The 21634-nt window shown below is 46.0% G+C and overlaps 1 protein-coding gene and 1 pseudogene across 1 annotated transcript in view; both read right to left on the reverse strand.

Moving 5' to 3' along the window:
- LOC130362527 (saccharopine dehydrogenase-like oxidoreductase) overlaps window positions 1–21634 on the reverse strand; it is a 72360-nt gene that overhangs the window by 45656 nt on the left and 5070 nt on the right. Inside the window, exon 2 of the mRNA XM_056567165.1 lies at window positions 20686–20795. Coding sequence (XP_056423140.1) covers window positions 20686–20795 — 110 coding nt within the window. The remainder of the gene's footprint in view (window positions 1–20685; window positions 20796–21634) is intronic.
- On the reverse strand, window positions 17845–17962 carry LOC130363355 (U2 spliceosomal RNA; annotated as a pseudogene).

The raw sequence follows: 21634 nt of genomic DNA on the forward strand, positions 1-21634 counted from the left end.
TTTTGCGTTTATGTCAGAACCGCTGTAAAATCAGCCCCCCCCCCTGTGCAAATCACCAATTTAGACCTCAAATGTACATAGTGCACTCTCACTCCTGAGCCTTGTTGTGCGTCCGCAGAAAATTTTACGCCCACATATGGGGTATTTCCATATTCAGGAGAAATTGTGTTACAAATTTTGGGGGTCTTATTTTCCTTTTACCACTTTTTTTTTTTTTTTTACATTAACAGGCTGGTGTAGACCCCAACTTTACCTTTTCATAAGGGGTAAAAGGAGAAAAAGCCCCCCAAAGTTTGTTACGCAATTTCTCCCAAGTATGTAAATACCCCATATGTGGCCCCAAACTGTTTCCTTGAAATACGACAGGGCTTCAAAGCTAGGGAGCGCCATGCGCATTTGAGGCCTAAATTGGGGATTTGAATCAGCCACAAAAATACCCCACAGCAGTGTTTCCCAAACAGGGTGTCTCCAGCTGTTGCAAAACTCCCAGCATGCCTGGAGAGTCAGTAGCTGTCTGGCAATACTGGGAGTTGTTGTTTTTCAACAGCTGGAGGCTCTGTTTTGGAAACAGTGCCGTACAAGACATTATTTTTTTTTTACTGTGGGGGGACTGTGTAGGGGTATGTGTATATGTAGTGTATTACTTTTTATGTTGTGTAGTGTAGAGTTTTTAGGGTACATTAACACGATCAGATTTACAGTTAGTTTGAGCTGGGAGTTTGAGCTGTGGCAGAAAATTTGCCGCATCTCAAACTTGCAGCAGAAAATTTGCTGTAAACCCACCCGTGTGAATGTAACCTGTACATTCACATGGGGAGGGGGGAACCTCCAGCTGTTGCACAACTACAACTCCCAGCATGCACTGACAGACCATACATGCTGGGAGTTGTAGTTATGTAACAGCTGGAGGCACATTGGTTGCGAAACACTGAGTTAGGTAACAGAGTGTTTCACAACCAATCTGTCTCCAGCTGTTGCAAAACTGCAACAATCCGTATGCATTGACAGTCGAAGGGCATGCTGAGAGCTGTAGTTTTGCAACAGCTGAAGGCACACTGCTACAACTCCCAGCATGCCCTTTGGTAGTCTGTGCATGCTGGGAGTTGTAGTTATGAAACTGTGAATGCACACTTTTTCTTAGAAAAAGTGTGCCTCCAGCTGTTGCAAAACTACAACCCCCAGCATGCACAGACTACCAAAGGGCATGCTGGGAGTTGTAGTTGGAACTCCAGCTGTTGCAAAACTACAACTCCCAGCATGCCCTATGGCTTTGTATGCTGCGGGTTGTTGCTAAGCAACAGTAGGAGGTGAACAGGCCTCGCCTCATGCTGTATCCTGCCGCCGGGTACGATCCTGCTGCTCCTGTCGCCGCCACCGCACATGAGGGGACCCCCGTCGGACCAGGGCAAGGTAGGAGACACTTGCCGGCGCCGATCTCCGCTCCAATCGCTGTTCCCAGCAGGTCCGTGATTGGTCGGTCATTCCGACCGATCAACCACATGATCGTGAGGTGGCACCGGTGCCACCTCACTCCTGCTGGGTAAGGGTGAATGGGGCTTTCCAGAGATGCGGTGATCAAGGAAAGCTGCGCCGTAAATGTACGGCGATGTGCGCTAAGAACTTCTTAGCAGCGCCGTACATTTATGGCGCTCGTACTTAAGGGGTTAATGTCATCCGTTTGGACATGGTTTATAATATCCGTTATTACTTCTGAGAAGAGGTGACATCAGCAGACTCCTGCAGTGCTGAGGGACTCCTTCTACTCCCATCATGGAACAGACTCCTTTCCATGATGGGAGTAGTAGTTCCCCAGCTGCGGGAGTCTGCCGGTAGCTAGGGAGGCTACATTAGTGTTTGTACTACTACACCATCATGGAACATACTCCGTTCCATGATGGGGGTTGAAGTACAGCGGCTGAAGGATTGATCGCACTGGGTCTCACTTCTGAGACCCGATGTGATCAGAAGTAATTTTTATTTTTTTTATCGAAACTTCTTTTTATTGGAGAATAAAGATAAAAATAATACATACAAATAGGCATGCAATGCCCAAGATAACAGAACAGCAGTACAAAATTATAAAGCAAACAAAAAAGTGAGGGAAATTGGGAATCAGGAGGGGAAGGGAGAGAGGGGGGGAGGGAGCAAGGGGAGAGTTAGGGAAGAGGGAACGGACTGAAAACATAAAATAAAAACATAAACAGTAGTACACCCGAAAGAAATGTGCATATGCCGACTGGACATTAAAAAAAACTCTAGCAAAATTAGCTTTGAGGTATCAACTACGAATATCCAAATAACGAAATCTTAAAGACAGAGATAGAGGTGTTATGTCCTCTGGATCAGGAAACAATGTTCTCAGGTGGCTTTGCTGAATCCAGAGTGCAGCCATCTGTCCCACCGTTGAATTAATTGCAGTTCTTTTCCTGTGCGGGCTGCCACTAACCGTTCCATAGAACAAGAAAAGTCCACTTTCGCCACCAAGTGATGGATATCGGGGACCTCTGCAGATTTCCATAAGGTGGTAATGAGGGTACATGCGGTTGTGAACACGTGGAAGGCAATGGTGCGAGAGTTTTATGGGAGATCCTGAAGATAGAGGGAGATCAATGCCATGCCTGGACTTTGGGGTACAGGCAAATGAAAAGTTTGTGAAAGTATTTCAAAAATAGAGTTCCAGAATGGAGCAATAATTGGGCAAGTCCACCAGTTGATGGCCACACCTCCAACACGTTGGGTCGGAAGCAGGGTATATGGGAGCCAAACGGTCAGGGGTATAATACCATCGATATAATAGCTTTCGTGAAGACTCCACAAAGATAGAACATTTAGACAGCTGAAATGGTAGAGCATAGATAGAGGACCACTGATCTTTGCTAATAGAGGTACCCAAGTCTTTTTCCCAGGATGATTGAAAAGGAAACGATGCAGGAGCAGACCTACGTTGTAAGGAACGATAAGCTACTGAAACCCCTCCTTTCGTACCTGTATGACTATTGAAATGCGATGTGTACAGCATGTCCCCCACATTGTCAGGCCAGGTGTGATAAGATAAAAGATGGCGTAACTGGAGATATTCATAGAAATCTTGTGGAGATATCAAAAATCGAGCCCTAATGTCATCAAAAAGGTAATAGAGCCCCCTGACTACAAATATCCCCCAGGCATTCGATACCCCTCTCAGACTAATTGGAAAATTAGACATGAGGGTGGAGGAGAGAAAGAACAGAAAGAGGAGTGGAGGAAAAAGAAGTCAGGGAAAGGAGATGGGAAGATAAGGCAAAGAGCCTGATATCGAGACTAGCAGAGACAGTTGGGCTAAAGGATGGAATAGGGGATTTGGTGATTGCCATTTTCCACAGTAAAAGATGCAAGGAGGGGACCTCATTTATGACCGTTTCCATAGTAATCCATGCAGCATCTGAATTAGGCTTCCACCATTGGTGAAGACCAACTAGGTGAGCTGCCCTGCAGTAGTTAAGTAAATCAGGACAACTCAGGCCCCCCAATGTGGTCGGAAGGTAAAGCAATCTGGCCGACACTCTTGCCCGCCGCCCCTGCCATATAAGTCATGAGATGTGATTGAAGACGTCTAATTGACGCAAGTGGGAATTTGACCGGTAAGTTACGAAACAGGTAAAGTATACTAGACAGTAGAAACATTTTCGCTACAGCAATACGACCGGACCAGGAGAGAGGAATGCGGGAGTATCGTGTGATGTCTCTGGAAAGCTGGGTGATTAGTTTAGAAAGATTAAAAGGGACAAGAGCAGAGGCAGAAGGAGTAAGGAAGACACCGAGATAGGTGAAACCAGTGGAAGCCCATTGGAAGAGATAACGGCCCAAAAAGGATTGAATGTCAGTCAGCAGGCTCTAGTTGTAAGGGAAGGAAAGTGGATTTGGAGATGTTGAGTTTATAAAGACTGGCAGCGCTAAATAGGTCAATAAGAGAGAATACACAAGGTAGGGAAACAAGAGGGTGAGTCAACACGATCAGGACGTCATCAGCAAAGAGACTAATTTTGTGTTCAATTCCACCAACCTTAATCCCAGTTATGGAGGGGTTGCTTCTGACTTTTTCAGCAAAGGGTTCCATGACAAGGGTAAATAGAAGGGGGGGGGGGGGGGAGAGGAGACAACCCTTTATTGCGCCTGTGTAGATCAGCAAGCTCCAATTATAAGGTAAGCCATTTTTTTCTCACTTGTCTTCCGTGGTGGGCAGACTGACTAATAATTGCGCATCTAATGGTGGCCTTTAATGCGCACCACAATGTGGACACATTCCCTACCGACCCCACATTGCAATCAAAAAAGGAGGTGATAGCCTCTCGTAATTTGGGGAGGTACGTCGAGTGCTGGAGGACATACGGGCTAGCACGCCATAATGACTTACTCGGGGAGGAGCTGTGCTCCTCTATCTTAAGGGTAATAGGTGCATGGTCCGACCAAGTGATCGTGTGAATTTGAGGGTTCGAAACAGAGCGGAGGACTAAAAAAAAAAAAATCTATGCGGGTATATACGGAATGGGGGTGGGAAAAATATGTTGAATCTCGGCTAATAGGATGATGCATTCTCCAGACATCGAACAGTTCTCTACGGGAGATAGTGTGAAAAATAGGAGTAGGCTCAGCGCAACCAGTCAAGGAGGTAGAGTCCATAGACGGCCATAATGTAGCATTAAAATCGCCCACCATAAGAAGACGAGGAGAGGCACCGGAGCTCGCCACCTTATTAAGTGCATGTTTAATAAAGGCATGTTGCTTCCTATTTGGAGCATAAACTACTACTAAGGTATACGCAACTGCATTGAGCAAGCAATCTGCCGCCACTGTCCGTCTCCACCACTACATCCGAAACTGCAATAGTGTTTGGGCAACCCCCCGTTTTTTATGAGTAGCGTGGGAGAAAAAAATATGAGGGAAGGCCCTGTGGTGGAGTCTAGCTCCGACACGTGTGTTTCCTGCAAACACAAAATATCCGCACCCAAACGCTTAGCTGCGGCCCATACGAGAGGCCTCTTGTAAGGGGAATTGAGACCCTTAACATTCAATGAGGCAATTTGAAAACCCAGAATAATGGGGGAGAGAACAGTAGCGGCAGTGTACCTCTAGCGAAAACAGAACAGGCACGACATAGCATATGACTCAGCTGTACAATGAGCGGAGAGCCGCCACCTCGCCCTCTAGAGCAGTAACACTGTCCACTACTGTGTTGTGAGCAGAGGTAAGTTCCCCCATTTTTTTCTCCACGTGCGAGGTGCGGGACCCAAGGGAGAGAAGCTCCTGCTGAATGCTGGACACCGCCGCTCTGATTTCGCTTCTACTGGTGGAAGTGAGGTCTGCCGCCACAGCAAGCAAGGCTGCCTCCGTGAGTGCTGCGGCCAGGCCGCAAGGCGAGGAGCTGGAGGTCGCAGCGGGCCACTGTGAAGCTGAGGTAGGTGATTCCCCCTGAGAGGCCGGCAGGCAGTGTAGCGGTGAGCTCGTGGGTACTGAGCCCTCGGAGTTCGGAGAGGAGGCTCCGCTCGGAGAATGAGTCGTTCTGGAGACTGGGGAGCTCCCTTGAGGGGAAGCGATAGTCACGCCAGCAGCAGACAGGCCGCCAGTGTCATCTTGTGAGTCCGCAGCAGGGAAGAACTGGGTCAGCTTTATCAGGCTTTTCTTCCCCTTTTTCGTGCGAGCCATGCCGTATCACAACCCAGGACAGCCACAGCTGGAAGCGATTTTGGTAAGTTATAGTCTGTGTGTGCTGCTAGTATAACGGATTCAGACGCAGCTCACAAATCAAGCGTCCTCCACCATGCGCATCCAGGCCATGCCCCCACGATCAGAAGTTATTAAACAGGGGAGTGGGCGGCATGCTCCACTCCCCTGCGAAGTACGATGTATTTCTACTTTCATTCTTAAATTCCTCGCCAGGAGCCTTGAATGGCCGGTACGGAGGAGCCATTCAGTGCTCCCGGCAGGGTTTTTAAACCTACAGTGTGCCTAATTACTGTATAATCACCTGACTTATGTATATTAATTTTATTCCCCCCAAGTGTATATGTATAATTACCCCCCCCCCCCCCCTCCGCCTCCGCCTGCTGCCCGGTCATCTTGTAGTGCTGTCACAGCGCACAGCAGGGACATGCCATTCCATTCCCTACTGCTCACTGACAGAGAGGGGAAGCAGAGAATGGAGGGACCTGTCTCCCCTGTGCACTGTTATAGCGCTCTATTACCCGTCACCGACGGTACCTGACCTGTCCCCCCTTTGCGCTGCTTCAATCATTCCCCACCGCCGCCCGACATCGGGTACGGAGATGAGCAGTGGGGAATAGATTGACATGTCCTCGCTGAGCGTTCTGATTGCACTTGGAGCAGGGCAGCAGCGGAGACATGTCGGGAACCGGCGGCGGTGAATGAATGAAGTAGCGCACAGGGGGGACAGGTCCTTCCATTCCTGGCTGCTCATCTCTTTCCAGTACGGAAATGAGCAGCAGGGAATGGAATGGCATGTCCCTGCTTTGTGCTGTGACAGCGCTAGAAGATAACCGGGCAACAGGCGGGAATGTGATTATACAGTAATTAGGCACACTGTAAGTTTAACCCCTTAAGGATGCAGCATATTTTCACCTTAAGGATTGAGCCCCTTTTTGCACATCTGACCACTGTCACTTTATGCATTAATAACTCTAGGATGCTTTTACCTCTCATTCTGATTCCGAGAAAGTTTTTTTGTGACATATTCTACTTTAGTTGGTGGTAAATTTTCGTCAAAACTTAATTTCTTGGTGAAAAATTCCAAAATCATGAAAATGTTGCGTTTTTCTAACTTTGAAACCCTCGGCTTGTAAGGAAAATAGACATGCCAAATAAATGATATATTGATTCACATATACAATATGTCTACTTTATGTTGGAATCATAAAGTTGACAAGTTTCTACTTTTTAAAGACATAAGAGGGCTTCAATTTTAGCAGCAATTTTCCACGAAAATTTCAAAATCTAAATTTTTCAGATACTAGTTCAGTTTTGAAGTTAATTTGAGGTTCTTTGTTAGAAAAATGGACCCCATTATGAAAACTGCACCCGTCAAAGTATTTAAAATGACATTCAGAAAGTTTGTTAACCCTTTAGGTGTTTCACAGGAAAAGAAGAAAATTGGAGGAGAAAATTCACAATTTCTTCATTTTTTACACTAACAGGTTCTTGTAGACCCATTTTTTTTTCATGTTTACAAGAGGTAAAAGGAGAAAAAGCCCCCCAAAATATGTAACCCAATTTCTCTTGAGTAAGGAAATACCTCATACATGGATGTAAAGTGCTCTGCGAGCGCACTAGAGGGCTCAGAAGGGAAGGAGCGACAATGGGCTTTTGGAGAGCGAATTTTGCTGAAATGGTTTTTGAGGGGCATTTCGGAAGCCCCCATGGTGCCAGAACAGCAAAAAAAAAAAAAACACATGGCACACTATTTGGAAAACTACACCCCTCAAGAAATGTAACAAGGTGTATAGTGAGCCTCAACACCCTACAGGTGATTGACGAATTTTCATTAAAGTTGGACGTGAAAATGAAAAATAAGATTTTTTTCACTAAAACCCAAATTTTTCATTTTCACAAGGGGTAATAGGAGAAAAAGCCCACCAAAATGTGTAACACTATTTCTTCTGAGTAAGGAATTACCCCATATGTGGATGTAAAGTGCTCTGTGGGCAAACTACAATGTTGAGAAGAGAGGGAGCGCCATTGGGCTTTTGGAGAGAGAATTTGGTTGGAATGGAAGTTGGGGGCCATGTGCATTTACAAAGCCCCTATGGTGCCAGAACAGTGGATCCCCACATGTGACCCCAATGTAATAAGGAATGTAATAAGGGGTGTAAGAAGGGAATGTAATAGGAGGTGCAGTGAGCATTTACACCCCACTGGCATCTGACAGATCTTTGGATCAGTAGTGCAAATTTTTCATGGCCCACTGTTCAAAAAACACCTGTGGGGTGTAAATACTCATGGCACCCCTTATTACATTCCTTGAGGGGTGCAGTTTCCAAAATGGGGTCACATGTGGGGGTGTCCACTGTTCTGGCAGCATGGGGGCTTTGTAAACACACGTGGCCTTCAATTCCGGATACATTTTCTCTCCAATAGCCCAATGGCGCTCCTTCTCTTCTGAGCCCTGTAGTTCGCCAGCAGAGCACTTTACATCCACATATGGGGTATTTATATACTCAGAAGAAATTGTGGAGGGCTTTTTCCTATTATCTCTTGTGAAAATGAAAAACTTGGGGTAACACCAGCATTTTAGTGAACAAAATAAAATTTTTCATTTTCACGTCCAACTTTAACGGAAATTTGTCAAACACCTGTGGGGTGTTAAGGCTCAATATACCCCCCCCCCCCCTTGTCACGTTTCGTGAGGAGTGTAGCTTCCACAATGGGGTCACATGTGGGTGTTTTTATTTTTATTTTTTTGCATTTATGTCAGAACCGCTGTAACTATCAGCAACCCCTGTGGAAATCACAAATTTAGGCCTCAAATGTACATGTGCGCTCTCACTCCGGAGCCTTGTTGTGTGCCAGAGCATTTTACGTTTACATATGGGGTATTTCTGAACCCGAGAGAAAGTGCATTACTTATTTTGAGGGTCTTTTCTCCTTTTATCACTTGTAGAAATAAAAAATATGGGACAACACCAGCATGTAAGAGTAAAAAAAATATATATTTTTTTACATTAACATGCTGGTGTAGCCCCCAATTTTTCATTTTCACAAGTGGTAAAAGATGAAAAGCCCCCAAAAATAAGTAATGCAATTTCTCCTGACTACAGAAATACCCCATATGTGGACATGAATTGTTGCCTTTAAATACGAGAGTTCAGGAGTCCGAGCGATCCATGCTAATTTGAGGCCTAAATTCTGACCGTTGCAGAGATTGAGAGGGCCTCGCATGGAGGGGGTGTGCTGGGGGCACTTCCTCCTCACATGCGACTTGAGGGCCAACTTGCGACATATATACAGTGATCCCTCACTGTGATATATACAGTGATCCCTACTTGAATCCATTGTATGTTGAGGGATCCGTGCAATAGTAAAATAGAAAGCTATACTCACATGTTCACAACGGGGGGTGTGCTCGCTCACTGCCTCTCTTATGCACTTTTACACTGGCACAATGTACTTGCTAGGTTACTTAGTATTTAGCTTCTATAACCTCTCACCAGCACCGGCATCTCTCTTTCAGCTCAGATTTACACAATGGCCCCCATTTACTATTACAAACCTGACATGTTTTGTCAAGTTGTGCGCTAGATTGTGGCGCCAGAATGTGTGCCAGAAATGAGAAAAACCAGATTAACTCTCCATTTTACAAAGACCTGAAAAAGGGGCATGGTCATTGTCAAAAGGGGGCGTGGTCACAGAAAAAGGGGCTTGTTCCCGACATTTTCACAAAAAAAACAACATTTCCACAGTTTCCACAGAAAATGTAGTGAATTTGAGCCGAGGAAAAACCCCACAGATCAGAAAATGTGAAAAAGAAAATGTAGGGAAAGTGTAAAATGTAGGGAAACCTTAGTAAATATTGTGGGATAAAAATTGTAGGGAATTAAAACCCACAAAGAAACCTACACTCCACCCATAGTAAATCAGGGCCAATATGTTGTATGAAAGGACATCACTAATCTTAAAGAATAACCTCTTGCACTCTATGTATCTGATCTGTAGAAGAACTTTGCCCACCATAGTGTCAACTCAGAACGACTGATTAGAAATAGTTACAAAACTCTCCAGTTATATCATCAGATAAGGCAAGTGAACCATGGGGCAGTGTTGCTTCACACCTATTACACAATAGGTGGTAGCTAGTCATATCCAGTACATAACAGGGGTGGGCAGAACATGAAGCACGATGGCATGGAATTTCCACAGACAGCAATAGAAAACAGCCTAGACACAAGGGTCTGCTATCAGACCTGACACTAAAAGCTTATAGGGGTTATCCAGGAATAGAAAAATAGAGCTAATTCCTTACAAATAAAAAAAAAAAAAACAGCTCCACATGTGTTCTCAAGTCATGTGTGGTATAACAACTTGGTTCCTTTCACTTTAACTGAACTGCAATTATGGCGACTTAAAAAGTGTAAAGTAAAATAATTACAAATGTTTGTAAAATAATTGTTAAAAAAAACCTCCACTAATAAAAAAAAATCTAATCAACATTATTTTCCCATTTTACAAAAATAAAATAAAAATATTTGTTAGATGAAATTGAAAAAAAAAAAAAATGCCATTTTGCAACTTTTGGGCTTCCATTTCTATGCAGAGCCCATTTCAGTAAAAATGACACATTGGCCCTGATTTACTTTTGCAAACCAGAATGCTTTTCTCAGGTTGTGCATTTGCACCACAAATTGTTTCCGCATCAGATTTTTTGGTGCATTGTGCCAAAATAGACATACAAACCCGAAAAAGAACCGTACTCGTTTAGGAAAGGGGTGTGGTCGACAAGAAAAGGGGCTTGGATTCACAACCCTATTTACAATTGAATTCACAGAAAATCCTATGAATAAATGGCTGGAAATTTCCACCAAAAAGAAGCTGGTTAGAAAATGTTTCAGACTTGTAAATCCGTGAATCAACATAGTAATTAGAGAGGAACCCTACATCATTTTACATTCGTAAAAAACCCAACACTCTTAGTAAATAAGGGCCATTATCTTTATTCTGTAGGTCCATAAAAAATACAATTATCCCCAATTTATATAGGTTTTGTAAGAACATAAGTAACTTAAAGGGGTACCCTGGTGAAAAACTCTTTTTTCCAAATCAACTGGTGCCAGATTTGTATTTTTTTTTTTTTTTATCTTAATCTTCCAGTACTTAGCTGCTATATTCTTAAGAGGAAGTTCTTTTCTTTTTGAATTTCTTCTCTGTCTGACCACAGTGTTCTCTGCTGACACACCAGTCCATGTAAGGAACTGTCCAGAGTAGGATAGGTTTGCTATGGAGATTTGCTCCTACTCTGGACAGTTCCTGACATGGACAGAGGTGTCAGCAGAGAGCACTGTGGTCAGACTGAAAAGAACAAATCAACTTCATCTGTAGTATACAGCAGCTGATACATTCTGGAAGGATTAAGATTTTTTTTTAAGTAATTTACAAATCTGTTTAATTTACTGGAGCCAGTTGATATGAAAAAAAAAAATTTGTTTTCCACCAGAGTACCCCTTTTAAAGGAGAACTCTGGTGAAAGTAAACCTATCCCCAATCCCCAGGATATGGTTAAGTAGCTGATCCCAGAGCTCAGACCCCCGCGATATTTGGGACAGGACCTCTCAGAGAGGAGCGCATATTGTCTACTGGTAGACGCCACGCCCTCCATTTCTAGGAGAGAGCTGATGATTCTCGAGTGCTGTACTCTGGTCTTTTTGGCGCTCCAATTGAAATGTATGGAGCTGCAGGCAGCATGCGCTCCTCTTTATCTAAGAGCAGAAGAAAGTGCTCTTAATCACCTAAGGTGCAAGAAAAAGTGCAAACTTGTTACACTAAAAAAAACATTCACAAAGCATGCAATCTATCGCAAGCCCATCTCCGACAAACCTTACCCTTCCCCTCCAGCCAAAAAGGCACCTGCGAGGTTCCAGGTTCAATGTCCCTTTTTACCAAAGCTACTAAGGGACCACAAATGTCCTGGCATCCACCTAGGCATTAACCAGAGTATCTACTCGCAAAGCCGTTAAATGGTTCCGTCCCCGTGCAGGAGTTTTTGCAGGGAGGTGGGGAACCTGATGGCCAAACACCCCTTCCGTAGACCCCCTCCCTCATCGTCTCTGCTTGAGCTCTGTCTGTTTTTACTGTAGATGGACTGGGGATTCATACACTGCAGGGACTGGGAATAAATCTCTGACTGGGGATGATTTCTATGTGAGGAGGAGGGGTTCCCTGTTATGTGTGTGTGTGTGTGCTGTGAGTTGTAGTCCCTGTTATGTGCGCATGTATGCAGAGAGTTGTAGTCCCTGTTAGGTGTGTGTGTATGCTGGGAGTTGTAGTCCCTGTTAGGTGTGTGTGTGTATGCTGGGAGTTGTAGTCCCTGTTATGTGTTTGTATGCTGGGAGTTGTAGTCCCTGTTATGTGTGTATATGTATGCTGGAAGTTGTAGTCCCTCTGTTAGGTGTGTGTGTATGCTGGGAGTTGTAGACCCTGTTAGGTGTGTGTGTGTGTGTATGCTGGGAGTTGTAGTCCCTGTAAGGTGTGTGTGTGTATGCTGGGAGCTGTAGTTCCTGTTAGGTGTGTGTGTGTATGCTGGGAGTTGTAGTCCCTGTTAGGTGTGTGTGTGTATGCTGGGAGTTGTAGTCCCTGTTATGTGTTTGTATGCTGGGAGTTGTAGTCCCTTTTATGTGTGTATATGTATGCTGGAAGTTGTAGTCCCTCTGTTAGGTGTGTGTGTATGCTGGGAGTTGTAGACCCTGTTAGGTGTGTGTGTGTGTGTATGCTGGGAGTTGTAGTCCCTGTAAGGTGTGTGTGTGTATGCTGGGAGCTGTAGTTCCTGTTAGGTGTGTGTGTGTATGCTGGGAGTTGTAGTCCCTGTTAGGTGTGTGTATGCCTGTGTTTTCCAACCATGTAATGCTGGGAGTTGTAGATTTGCAACACCTGGAGGCACCCTGGTTGGGAAACACTGGTGTATGCCCTGTAGAGGTGTGGTGAACTACAACTCCCAGGAGACTACAGAGGCAGCATGCTGGTGTTATACTACAGACTGAAGACTCCTGAATGACACATGCTGGGAGTTGTAGTCCCTTTTGTGTGTCTATACCAGTGTATCCCAACCTGGGCTGAGTTATGTTAGAGTGCTGTGTATAACGCAGGTTTCCTCGGGCTGCAAGGGGGGGACGAACTGCACAGGCTGGCTTCTGCTATTTCATTGGGTGTTTATTAGCCCCATACAAAGGACATGGAAATGAATGGGGTTTGTACAGGACATGAACATCACTGTATGAACCCTGTGCATTTATATGTCAGAGTTCATACAGGGAAGCAGAGATGCACGGGGTTCACACAGGAGAGCAGAGATGCACTGGGTTCACACAGGGAAGCAGAGATGCACAGGGTCCATACAGGGAAGCAGAGATGCATGGGGTTCACACAGGGAAGCAGAGATGCACAGGGTTCATACAGGGAAGCAGAGATGCACGGGGTTAATACAGGGAAGCAGAGATGCACGGGGTTCATACAGGGAAGCAGAGATGCACGGGGTTCATACAGGGAAGCAGAGATGCATGGGGTTCATACAGGGAAGCAGAGATGCACAGGGTTTTTACAGAGGCCTTCATGTCAGCATTTATTGTACTGCAGCGTTGAGAGAAAATCATGTCAGGAGGGACGTACAGGAGAAATAACTCTGTAGCATGTACAGCTTCATCCAGGGGAAATTGAGAAGGAGGGGAAAACGGATTTTGGCAGCAGCCGCCAATTGAAATCTACACTTGCAGAATTCTGCAAGTGGAGTTTTAGAATAAATCATTAACCTGTCTAGGATCAAGGGCGTACCTGTACGGCCTCAGGGTTTCCGGTCACCACCGGTAACTGGGTGGTGAACGGAACGGGATGCATGCTGAAATCGTTCAGCAGGAATCCCGTGCCAATGCCTGGGGGGCTCCTGAGCCCCCCCATGTTGGTCAATTCAGACAGGAGATTTGTGGCGATTCCAGGTCATATGTGTCTCCGGTGACCCGGTAAATAAGGATGTTCAGGGCTGTCAAAGACAGGTTCAATCATCCTGAAGTGATAGGAGTGAGGTGGCGGGGGTGCCACCCCACCTATCTCTGCTATTGGTCGGTCAGAAGGGACCGACCAATAGCAGATCGTGGAGGTGGCGCATGGGTTAAAATTCAGTTCCTCCGCTCTGCCCACCCACGGTAGTCCGGGCAGAGCGGGGGAACTGTGATGTGAGCAGCGGTGGAGGTCCCTTACCAATTGCGTACGGTGATCCTCCTCTAAGTGTGGCGGGCAGCGATCGTGCTGTTGATGGGAGCCAGGAGGAGAGTACTTTCCTAGCAACATCTGGAGGGCCACAGTTTGGAGATCACTGTGCAGTGGTCTCTAAATGGTAGCCATCCAGATCTTGCATAACTACAGCAAATGGCTGTCTGGGCATGCTGAGAGTTGTATTTGTGTACCTCCAGCTGTTGCATATCTACAACTCCCAGCATGCCCTTCGGTTATCAGTGCATGCTGGGAGTTGTAGTTTTGCCACAGCTGGGCTGGAGGCCCACTGGTGAGGAAGCACCCAGTTAGGTAACAGAACCTAACTCAGTGCTTCCCCACCAGTGAGCCTCCAGCTGTTGCAAAACTACAACTCCCAGCATGTATGGTCTGTCAGTGCATGCTGTGAGTTGTAGTTATGCAACATCTGGATGGCCACAATTTAGAGACCACTGTACAGTGATCTCCAAACTGTGGCCCTCCAGATGTTGCTAGGCAACTACTCACCTCCTGGCTCCCGTCAACAGCATGATCGCGCGCCCGCCACACCTAGAGGAGGATCCTCGCCCGCAGTCGGTAAGGGACCGCCACCGCTGCTCACATCACAGTTCCCCCGCTCTGCCCGGACTACCGTGGGTGGGCAGAGCGGAGGAACTGAACTTTAACCTTTGCGCCACCTCCCCGATCTGCTAATGGTCGGTCACTTCAGACCGGCCAATAGCAGAGATAGGTGTGGTGGCACCCCCGCCACCTCACTCCCATCACTTCAGGGTGATCGAAGCTGTCTTGGACAGCCCCGGACACCCTGATTTACTGGGTCACCGAAGACACATTTGACCTGGAATCGCCACAAATCCCCGGTCTGAAATGACCAACATGTGGGGCGCTCAGGAGCCCCTCAGGCACTGGCATGGGATGCCTGCTGAACGATTTCAGCAGGCATCCTGTTCCGTTCACCGCCCGGTTACTGGTGGTGACCGGAAACCCTGAGGCCGTACAGGTACGCCCTTGGTCCTAGACAGGTTAATTGTGGTGTCCCGGTACCGTATTGCATACCGTACCTTGTATGGTGGGCCCAAAGTCAGAGTAACTACGCTTAGGTAGGGTCCCCCAGGTGGGACAGCCCCTAGTCGCTTCTCCTCTTCTCTAATTCTGTAATGTTTATACATGGACATATTTGGTAATAATGTATATTTAATACAATGTATAGTATACTTACCTTTCTAGCGTAGCAGGACCCATAATCCTCTGTGAAGGTGATTGACATCAGTATGGACAAATTAGCACTAGTCCAGCCCCTGCCCATATAAGGGAGCTGTATGCCAATGATCGCTCTCTTGGGTTACTGCTCTCGTGGATGCCAGACTAGCAGGACGGATCTGCACAACTTTCAAGGACACTCTAGGCCTAACAAGCTAACGGCCTCAGCAGAACCTAAAACGTGAGTTCTAAACTAATCCCCGCTAAAGCTAGCGTGACTACTGGACCGCAACTAAATCCCCTAAATCCAGTGGAACAACGCATATTATCCTAAAGACTCTAAATTGCTTAAAGTCCCAACCTTTGTCAATCTCCAAGAGAATTTGCATTTGTAGAGGAGACTGTTCCTGTTGTGAAGTTTGCATAAAATCTTCAGTAAAAGGACAAGCATTACAGAGGAGCCCTCACCCTGGCGTTACGAATAGCAAGGGTTAACCATACACCCTTTAGTCACCGCACAGCTACACTCCCAATACCCTACTCCCCCAGGCTATCACATAATGATTTAATCTAAAACTACACTTGCAGAATTCTGCAAGTGTAGATTTCAATTGGTGGCTGCCGCCAAAATCCGTTTTCCCCTCCTTCTCAATTTCCCCTGGATGAAGCTGTACATGCTAGAGTGTTATTTCTCCTGTACGTCCCTACTGACATGATTTTCTCTCAAAGCTGCAGTACAATAAACGCTGACATGAAGACCACTGTAAAAACCCCGTGCATCTCTGCTTCCCTGTATGAACCCCGTGCATCTCTGCTTCCCTGTATGAACCCCGTGCATCTCTGCTTCCCTGTATGAACCCCGTGCATCTCTGCTTCCCTGTATGAACCCCGTGCATCTCTGCTTCCCTGTATGAACCCCGTGCATCTCTGCTTCCCTGTATCATACCCGTGCATCTCTGCTTCCCTGTATGAACCCCGTGCATCTCTGCTTCCCTGTATGAACCCTGTGCATCTCTGCTTCCCTGTATGAATGCTAACATTTAAATGCACAGGGTTCATACAGTGATTTCCATGTCCTGTACAAACCCCATGCATTTCTACGTCCTCTGTAAGGGGCTAATGAACACCCCATGAAAAAGTAGAAGCCAGCCCGTGCAGTCCATCCTCCCCCTTGCATCCCGAGGAAACCTGCGTTATACACAGTACACTAACTACACCTCTACAGGGCATACACCAGTGTTTCCCAACCAGGGTGCCTCCAGGTGTTGCAAATCTACAACTCCCAGCATTACCTGGTTGGGAAACACAGGCATACACACAACTAACAGGGACTACAACTCCCAGAATACACACACACACACCTAACAGGGACTACAACTCCCAACATACACACACCTAACAGGGACTACAACTCCCAGCATACACACACCTTACAGGGACTACAACTGCCAGCATACAAACACCTTACAGGGACTACAACTGCCAGCATACACACACAGACCTAACAGGGACTACAACTCCCAGCATACACACACCTAACAGGGACTACAACTCCCAGCATACACACACCTAACAGGGACTACAACTCCCAGCATACACACACCTAACAGGGACTACAACTCCCAACATACACACACCTAACAGGGACTACAACTCCCAGCATTCCCTGCTTGGGAACCACTGGCATACACACACCTAACAGGGACTACAACTCCCAGCATACACACACCTAACAGGGACTACAACTGCCAGCATACACACACCTAACAGGGACTACAACTCCCAGAATACACACACCTTACAGGGACTACAACTCCCAGCATACACACACACCTATCAGGGACTACAAATCCCAGCATACACACCTAACAGGGACTACAACTCCCAGCATACACACACAAACCAAACAGGGACTACAACTGCATACACACACCTAACAGGGACTACAACTCCCAGCATACACACACCTAACAGGGACTACAACTCCAAGCATACACACACCTTACAGGGACTACAACTCCCAGGATACACACACAAACCTAACAGGGACTACAACTCCCAGCATACACACACACACACCTTACAGGGACTACAACTCCCCGCATACACACACACCTAACAGGGACTACAACTCCCAGCATACACACACACATAACAGGGACCCCCTCCTCCTCACATAGAAATCATCCCCAGTCAGAGATTTATTCCCAGTCCCTGCAGTGTATGAATCCCCAGTCCGTGTACAGTAAAAACAGACAGAGCTCAAGCAGGGGAGATGAGGGAGGGGGCGTGTATTTCTCCCCGTGGAGATCTACGTCCGTCCTGAGCTCAGGGAGGGGAGAGGAAGGAGGGAGCGTGTACTTCTCTCTCCCCTTGCTCTGCAGTCCCCCAGCTCTAGCTTCGGAAATCTTCGGAGGGCTGGGGGAGGAGCCGACGCAAGGATTCACGGGGCGCAAAAAACCACCTCACACCGGCAATCAGGAGGTGAAGTGCCAAAAGGTAAAAATGGTAAGTTCCAGTGCTTTCACTCAGTGAAGCTATCCCTAGTGAATTTAGGTACTTCAGAGTCACCACTCCCGATGCACAGATGGACCCGGCTCTAGACCCCGCTGGCCCAATGACCAGACCCGGAAGGAACAGGTCTCATTGGGGCAGCCATTGAACTGGTGTTGTGGCACCAATCCCAAAACGTCCTGGTACACCTGTCCCCTCCATGCAGCCTCCATTCTACATCAGTGAGAGATTGGCTCACTGATAAGAACAGATACTACACTTGATCTTAGCCAAAAGGGCGAGAAGCTCCTCAGTGAGCGCCAGGGTCCCATCCAAGTAATGGGGGGGGTTCCAGCGCTCGGACACCCCACGATCAGCTACTTATCCCCTAACCTGTGGATAGGGGAATACGTTTATTTTTGCCGGACATCTCCATCTCCACAACTCAAAATTGTCCTCAAAATCTGCAGTTTTTATCTGTACCATTTTTGTATTAATGTGTGTATTTGTGGTGAAAAAATACTGCCTTGTCCCTGCAGTAACTGTGAAGAGACAACATACAGAAAGCGTGGTCGGAAAATAAGGGATCTGTGCTGTTCACTGAGGCTACATGACACGCTCCAGGTGTAGTGCCAAATTCTGTGTTTTGCCGTGGAAAGAATGTGTATATTTTTGGTAAAATAAATGCTGTTGTGTCCCTATTGCCTTTGTGTCTCTATGCAGAGCCAAAATACAGGAAGTGTGGGTAAAATGAGCAGGGCTCTGTGCATGCTCCTGGCTTCTCAATCAACCTGCTGTAGTGCCATAGTTTGTGTTTTGCTTACATGACTCAGCACTTTCCAGTGCTAGACTAAGACAACTCCATAAGCTGACACGCGCACACCCGCCCCCTACCATTGGTTCCTGGGTTGGGTGCGCATGTCACGTGACCACAAATATGCTGTCTCAAACACCGTTCCATTCAGTGTGAGTGATGAGGTATCCAGCAGACAGCCGCAAGTGATGAAGCAGACACAGCTTCTTGAGCATTAATTTGTTGTACATTTACATATTTAACTTGTGGGAACTGCATAGTTCCTATAATGTGAATGTACATGGAGCAGGATGGGGTTAACTTTAGCATTTCATAATTCCATTTAACCCCCTAAGGACCAGGCCAATTTAATTTTTGCATTTTTTTTTTCCTCCTCGCCTTCTAAAAGTCTTAACTCTTATATTTCCATCCACAGACCCATATGAGGCCTTGTTTTTTGCATCACCAATTTTACTTTGTAATGACATCACTCATTTTACCATAAAATGTACGGCACAACAAAAATATTATTTATGTGGGAAAATTTTAAAAGAAAACTGCAATTTAGCAAATTTTGGAAGGTTTTGTTTTCACGCTGTACCCTTTACGGTTAAAATGACATGTTTTCTTTATTCTGTGGGTCAATACGATTAAAATGATACCCATGTTATATGCCTTTTTATAATTGTAGCGCTGAAAAAAAAATCAAACTATTTTAACAAAATTAGTATGTTTGAAATTGCCCTATTTTGACCACCTATAAAACGTTCTCATTTTTCCGTATACAGGGCGGTATGAGGGCTAATTTTTTGCGCCATGATCTGTAGTTTTTATCAGTATTTTTAAATTTTTATACATTTTTTTTGTCACTATTTGGCAGCCAAATTGTGAGCTAAGTACCTCATTTTTGCATTTTTTGCATTGTAGCAGTATAGCATTTCATGTTTTATCTGTATCTTTGTGCTAGCAGTGTGCTGCTGTTTTCTCCTGTTTATGTATATTCAGCCTAGCAGAGTGCACCTGTATGCCAGGTCCATGCAGTAGTTTCGGTACCAGTATGTGCTGGCCAACTTATCCTTGTTTGTGTTATACATATGGGGGAGTGGCTACCTCCATGTTGGCTCTTGCACCCCACCCATCTCTATTAGGTGCTGGATGTCTCAGACCTTGCAAGCCTGTTAAACTGATTGCACAGAGGCATATTCTCAGTGTAGGGTCCGTCCCAATGAGGTCACCTTATCGTGGTGGGATGGTCCAAACTATCTGGCCGCCAAATTGTGAGCTAAGTACTGAGCTGAGCTGCTTGATATCAGACCAGAGCAGAAGACCCCAGGAGACGGCCGGAGCCAGGTGAGGGGACCTCCGGCTGCCATGCTGGATGTTCGGATCCCCGCGGCAGCGATGCGGGTGATCCGATCATCCATTTAAAGTACCGGACTGCCACAGATGCCGTGATCTGTATTGTTAATGGCATCTGAGGGGTTAATGGCGGACATCAGCGCGATTGCGGATGTCCCCCATTACCGGCGGGTCCCTGGCTGCTGATAGCAGCCGGGACCTGCCGCGCAAGACGCAAGCACTGGACCGATGCTTGCGGTCATGGCAGAGCATAAATGTACGTCATGGTACGTTTAGTACCACCGCACCATGACGTACATTTACGTCCATTGTGATTAAGGGGTTAATTTTGTCTGAAGAAGAGAACCACAGCATGGACAATATGCATGAATACACAGGAAGGCATTTAAAATACATTTATTTTTCCATGAAAACCCCTCTAAAACAGATGGATAACCTGACACTACAATTCAGGACAGAAATATTTAAATGATTTTTTAGCCAGAAAACTCTTAACCCCTTAAGGAAAATGGATGTAAATGTACGTCCTTTACATGAAGTGACCGCAGAAGCTGTGATCACTTCATGCCCAGCGGGTCCCGGCTGCTGATCACGCTGATCCCCACCATAAACCCCTCAAATGTCGCGATCAATACTGATCATGGCATTTGAACCATAACAGGGACATGAAATCCGTTAGTAAAATGTGCAGTATTAAATCATTAAATATCTAAAGATCTGGCACATGTCTATGACAGGTGTGAACAGAGCCTGGGGTTTTATGAGACATATTTTCAGGTTTTAGTTTCAAAATGATATTTTGTATCAAAGAATGTAGGTTAGAGGAAAAATGTAGTGAATGGTGCACACTGACCGGCTTTGTACAGTTTGAGGATACTTACTGGTCCCACGCAGTCGAGAACAACAGTGGCCTTCTTACACATATCAGCAAGGGAGGGGGCATCATTAATGTCACATACTAGAATATCAATGGACTTCAGCTGTGGCTTTCCTACAAATGAATAATGGATAGAAGTGGTGACTGGCACAGAGATTAGGACTTTTCTTTAGATGTACAAAGGTTACACAGCTTAAAAATACCGTACTGTGCCCTGATGATGACTGGCATTTCTCAATGGTTACAGACAGAAGAAACAGCAAGCAATATGTAAGCCAGTGATCCCAAACAGGGTGCCTCCAGCTGTTGTAAAACTACAATACCCAGCATGCAGAGTCTTAGTTTTGCAAAGGTAGGAAGCACCTTGATTGGGAAACACTAGTGTAAACACTGTCCACATGCAGCAGGGATGAGAATGTCATTTGGTAAGGTGGTCTGCAGCATTGTGTATACAGCCATATAATGTAGTAAAGATCCCATTCTTGCACATGGGGCAGTCACTGTATGGTATTGGAGGTATACAGAGCTTTTTTTTTTTCCTCTAATACAAATAATTGTGCAGAAAAACATCTGTAGGTAGGCCATGTGCATATACTCCAAATCTGCTAAAAAGGACATCCAGTGAGGGCTAATGCACACAACCACAAGGGCGTACATACCATAGATACAGACTATTCTGCTGCTATGGGGCCCTTGAGGAGATGGCCAAGCCCTAGTTGTTCTAATTCCTTTTACTATTGGAAAATCATTGTGCAGGACTCCCCTCACCAGAGAACTGCACTGTCAGCAAATCAATGATAAGGAGAATATTGACCAATGGGTCATGGAATGGAACATGATTCCTCCTGCATTAAAACAGATATACTTTCCTCCCCTGCCACTGCACATGTCAGATCTTCCAGTTCCTGCTGTGCTCCTGTCCTTTCTCCTTCCAATGACATCCGGTTCAACAT

The sequence above is a fragment of the Hyla sarda genome, chromosome 3, assembly GCF_029499605.1.
Source record: "Hyla sarda isolate aHylSar1 chromosome 3, aHylSar1.hap1, whole genome shotgun sequence".
Taxonomy (NCBI): Eukaryota; Metazoa; Chordata; class Amphibia; order Anura; family Hylidae; genus Hyla; species Hyla sarda.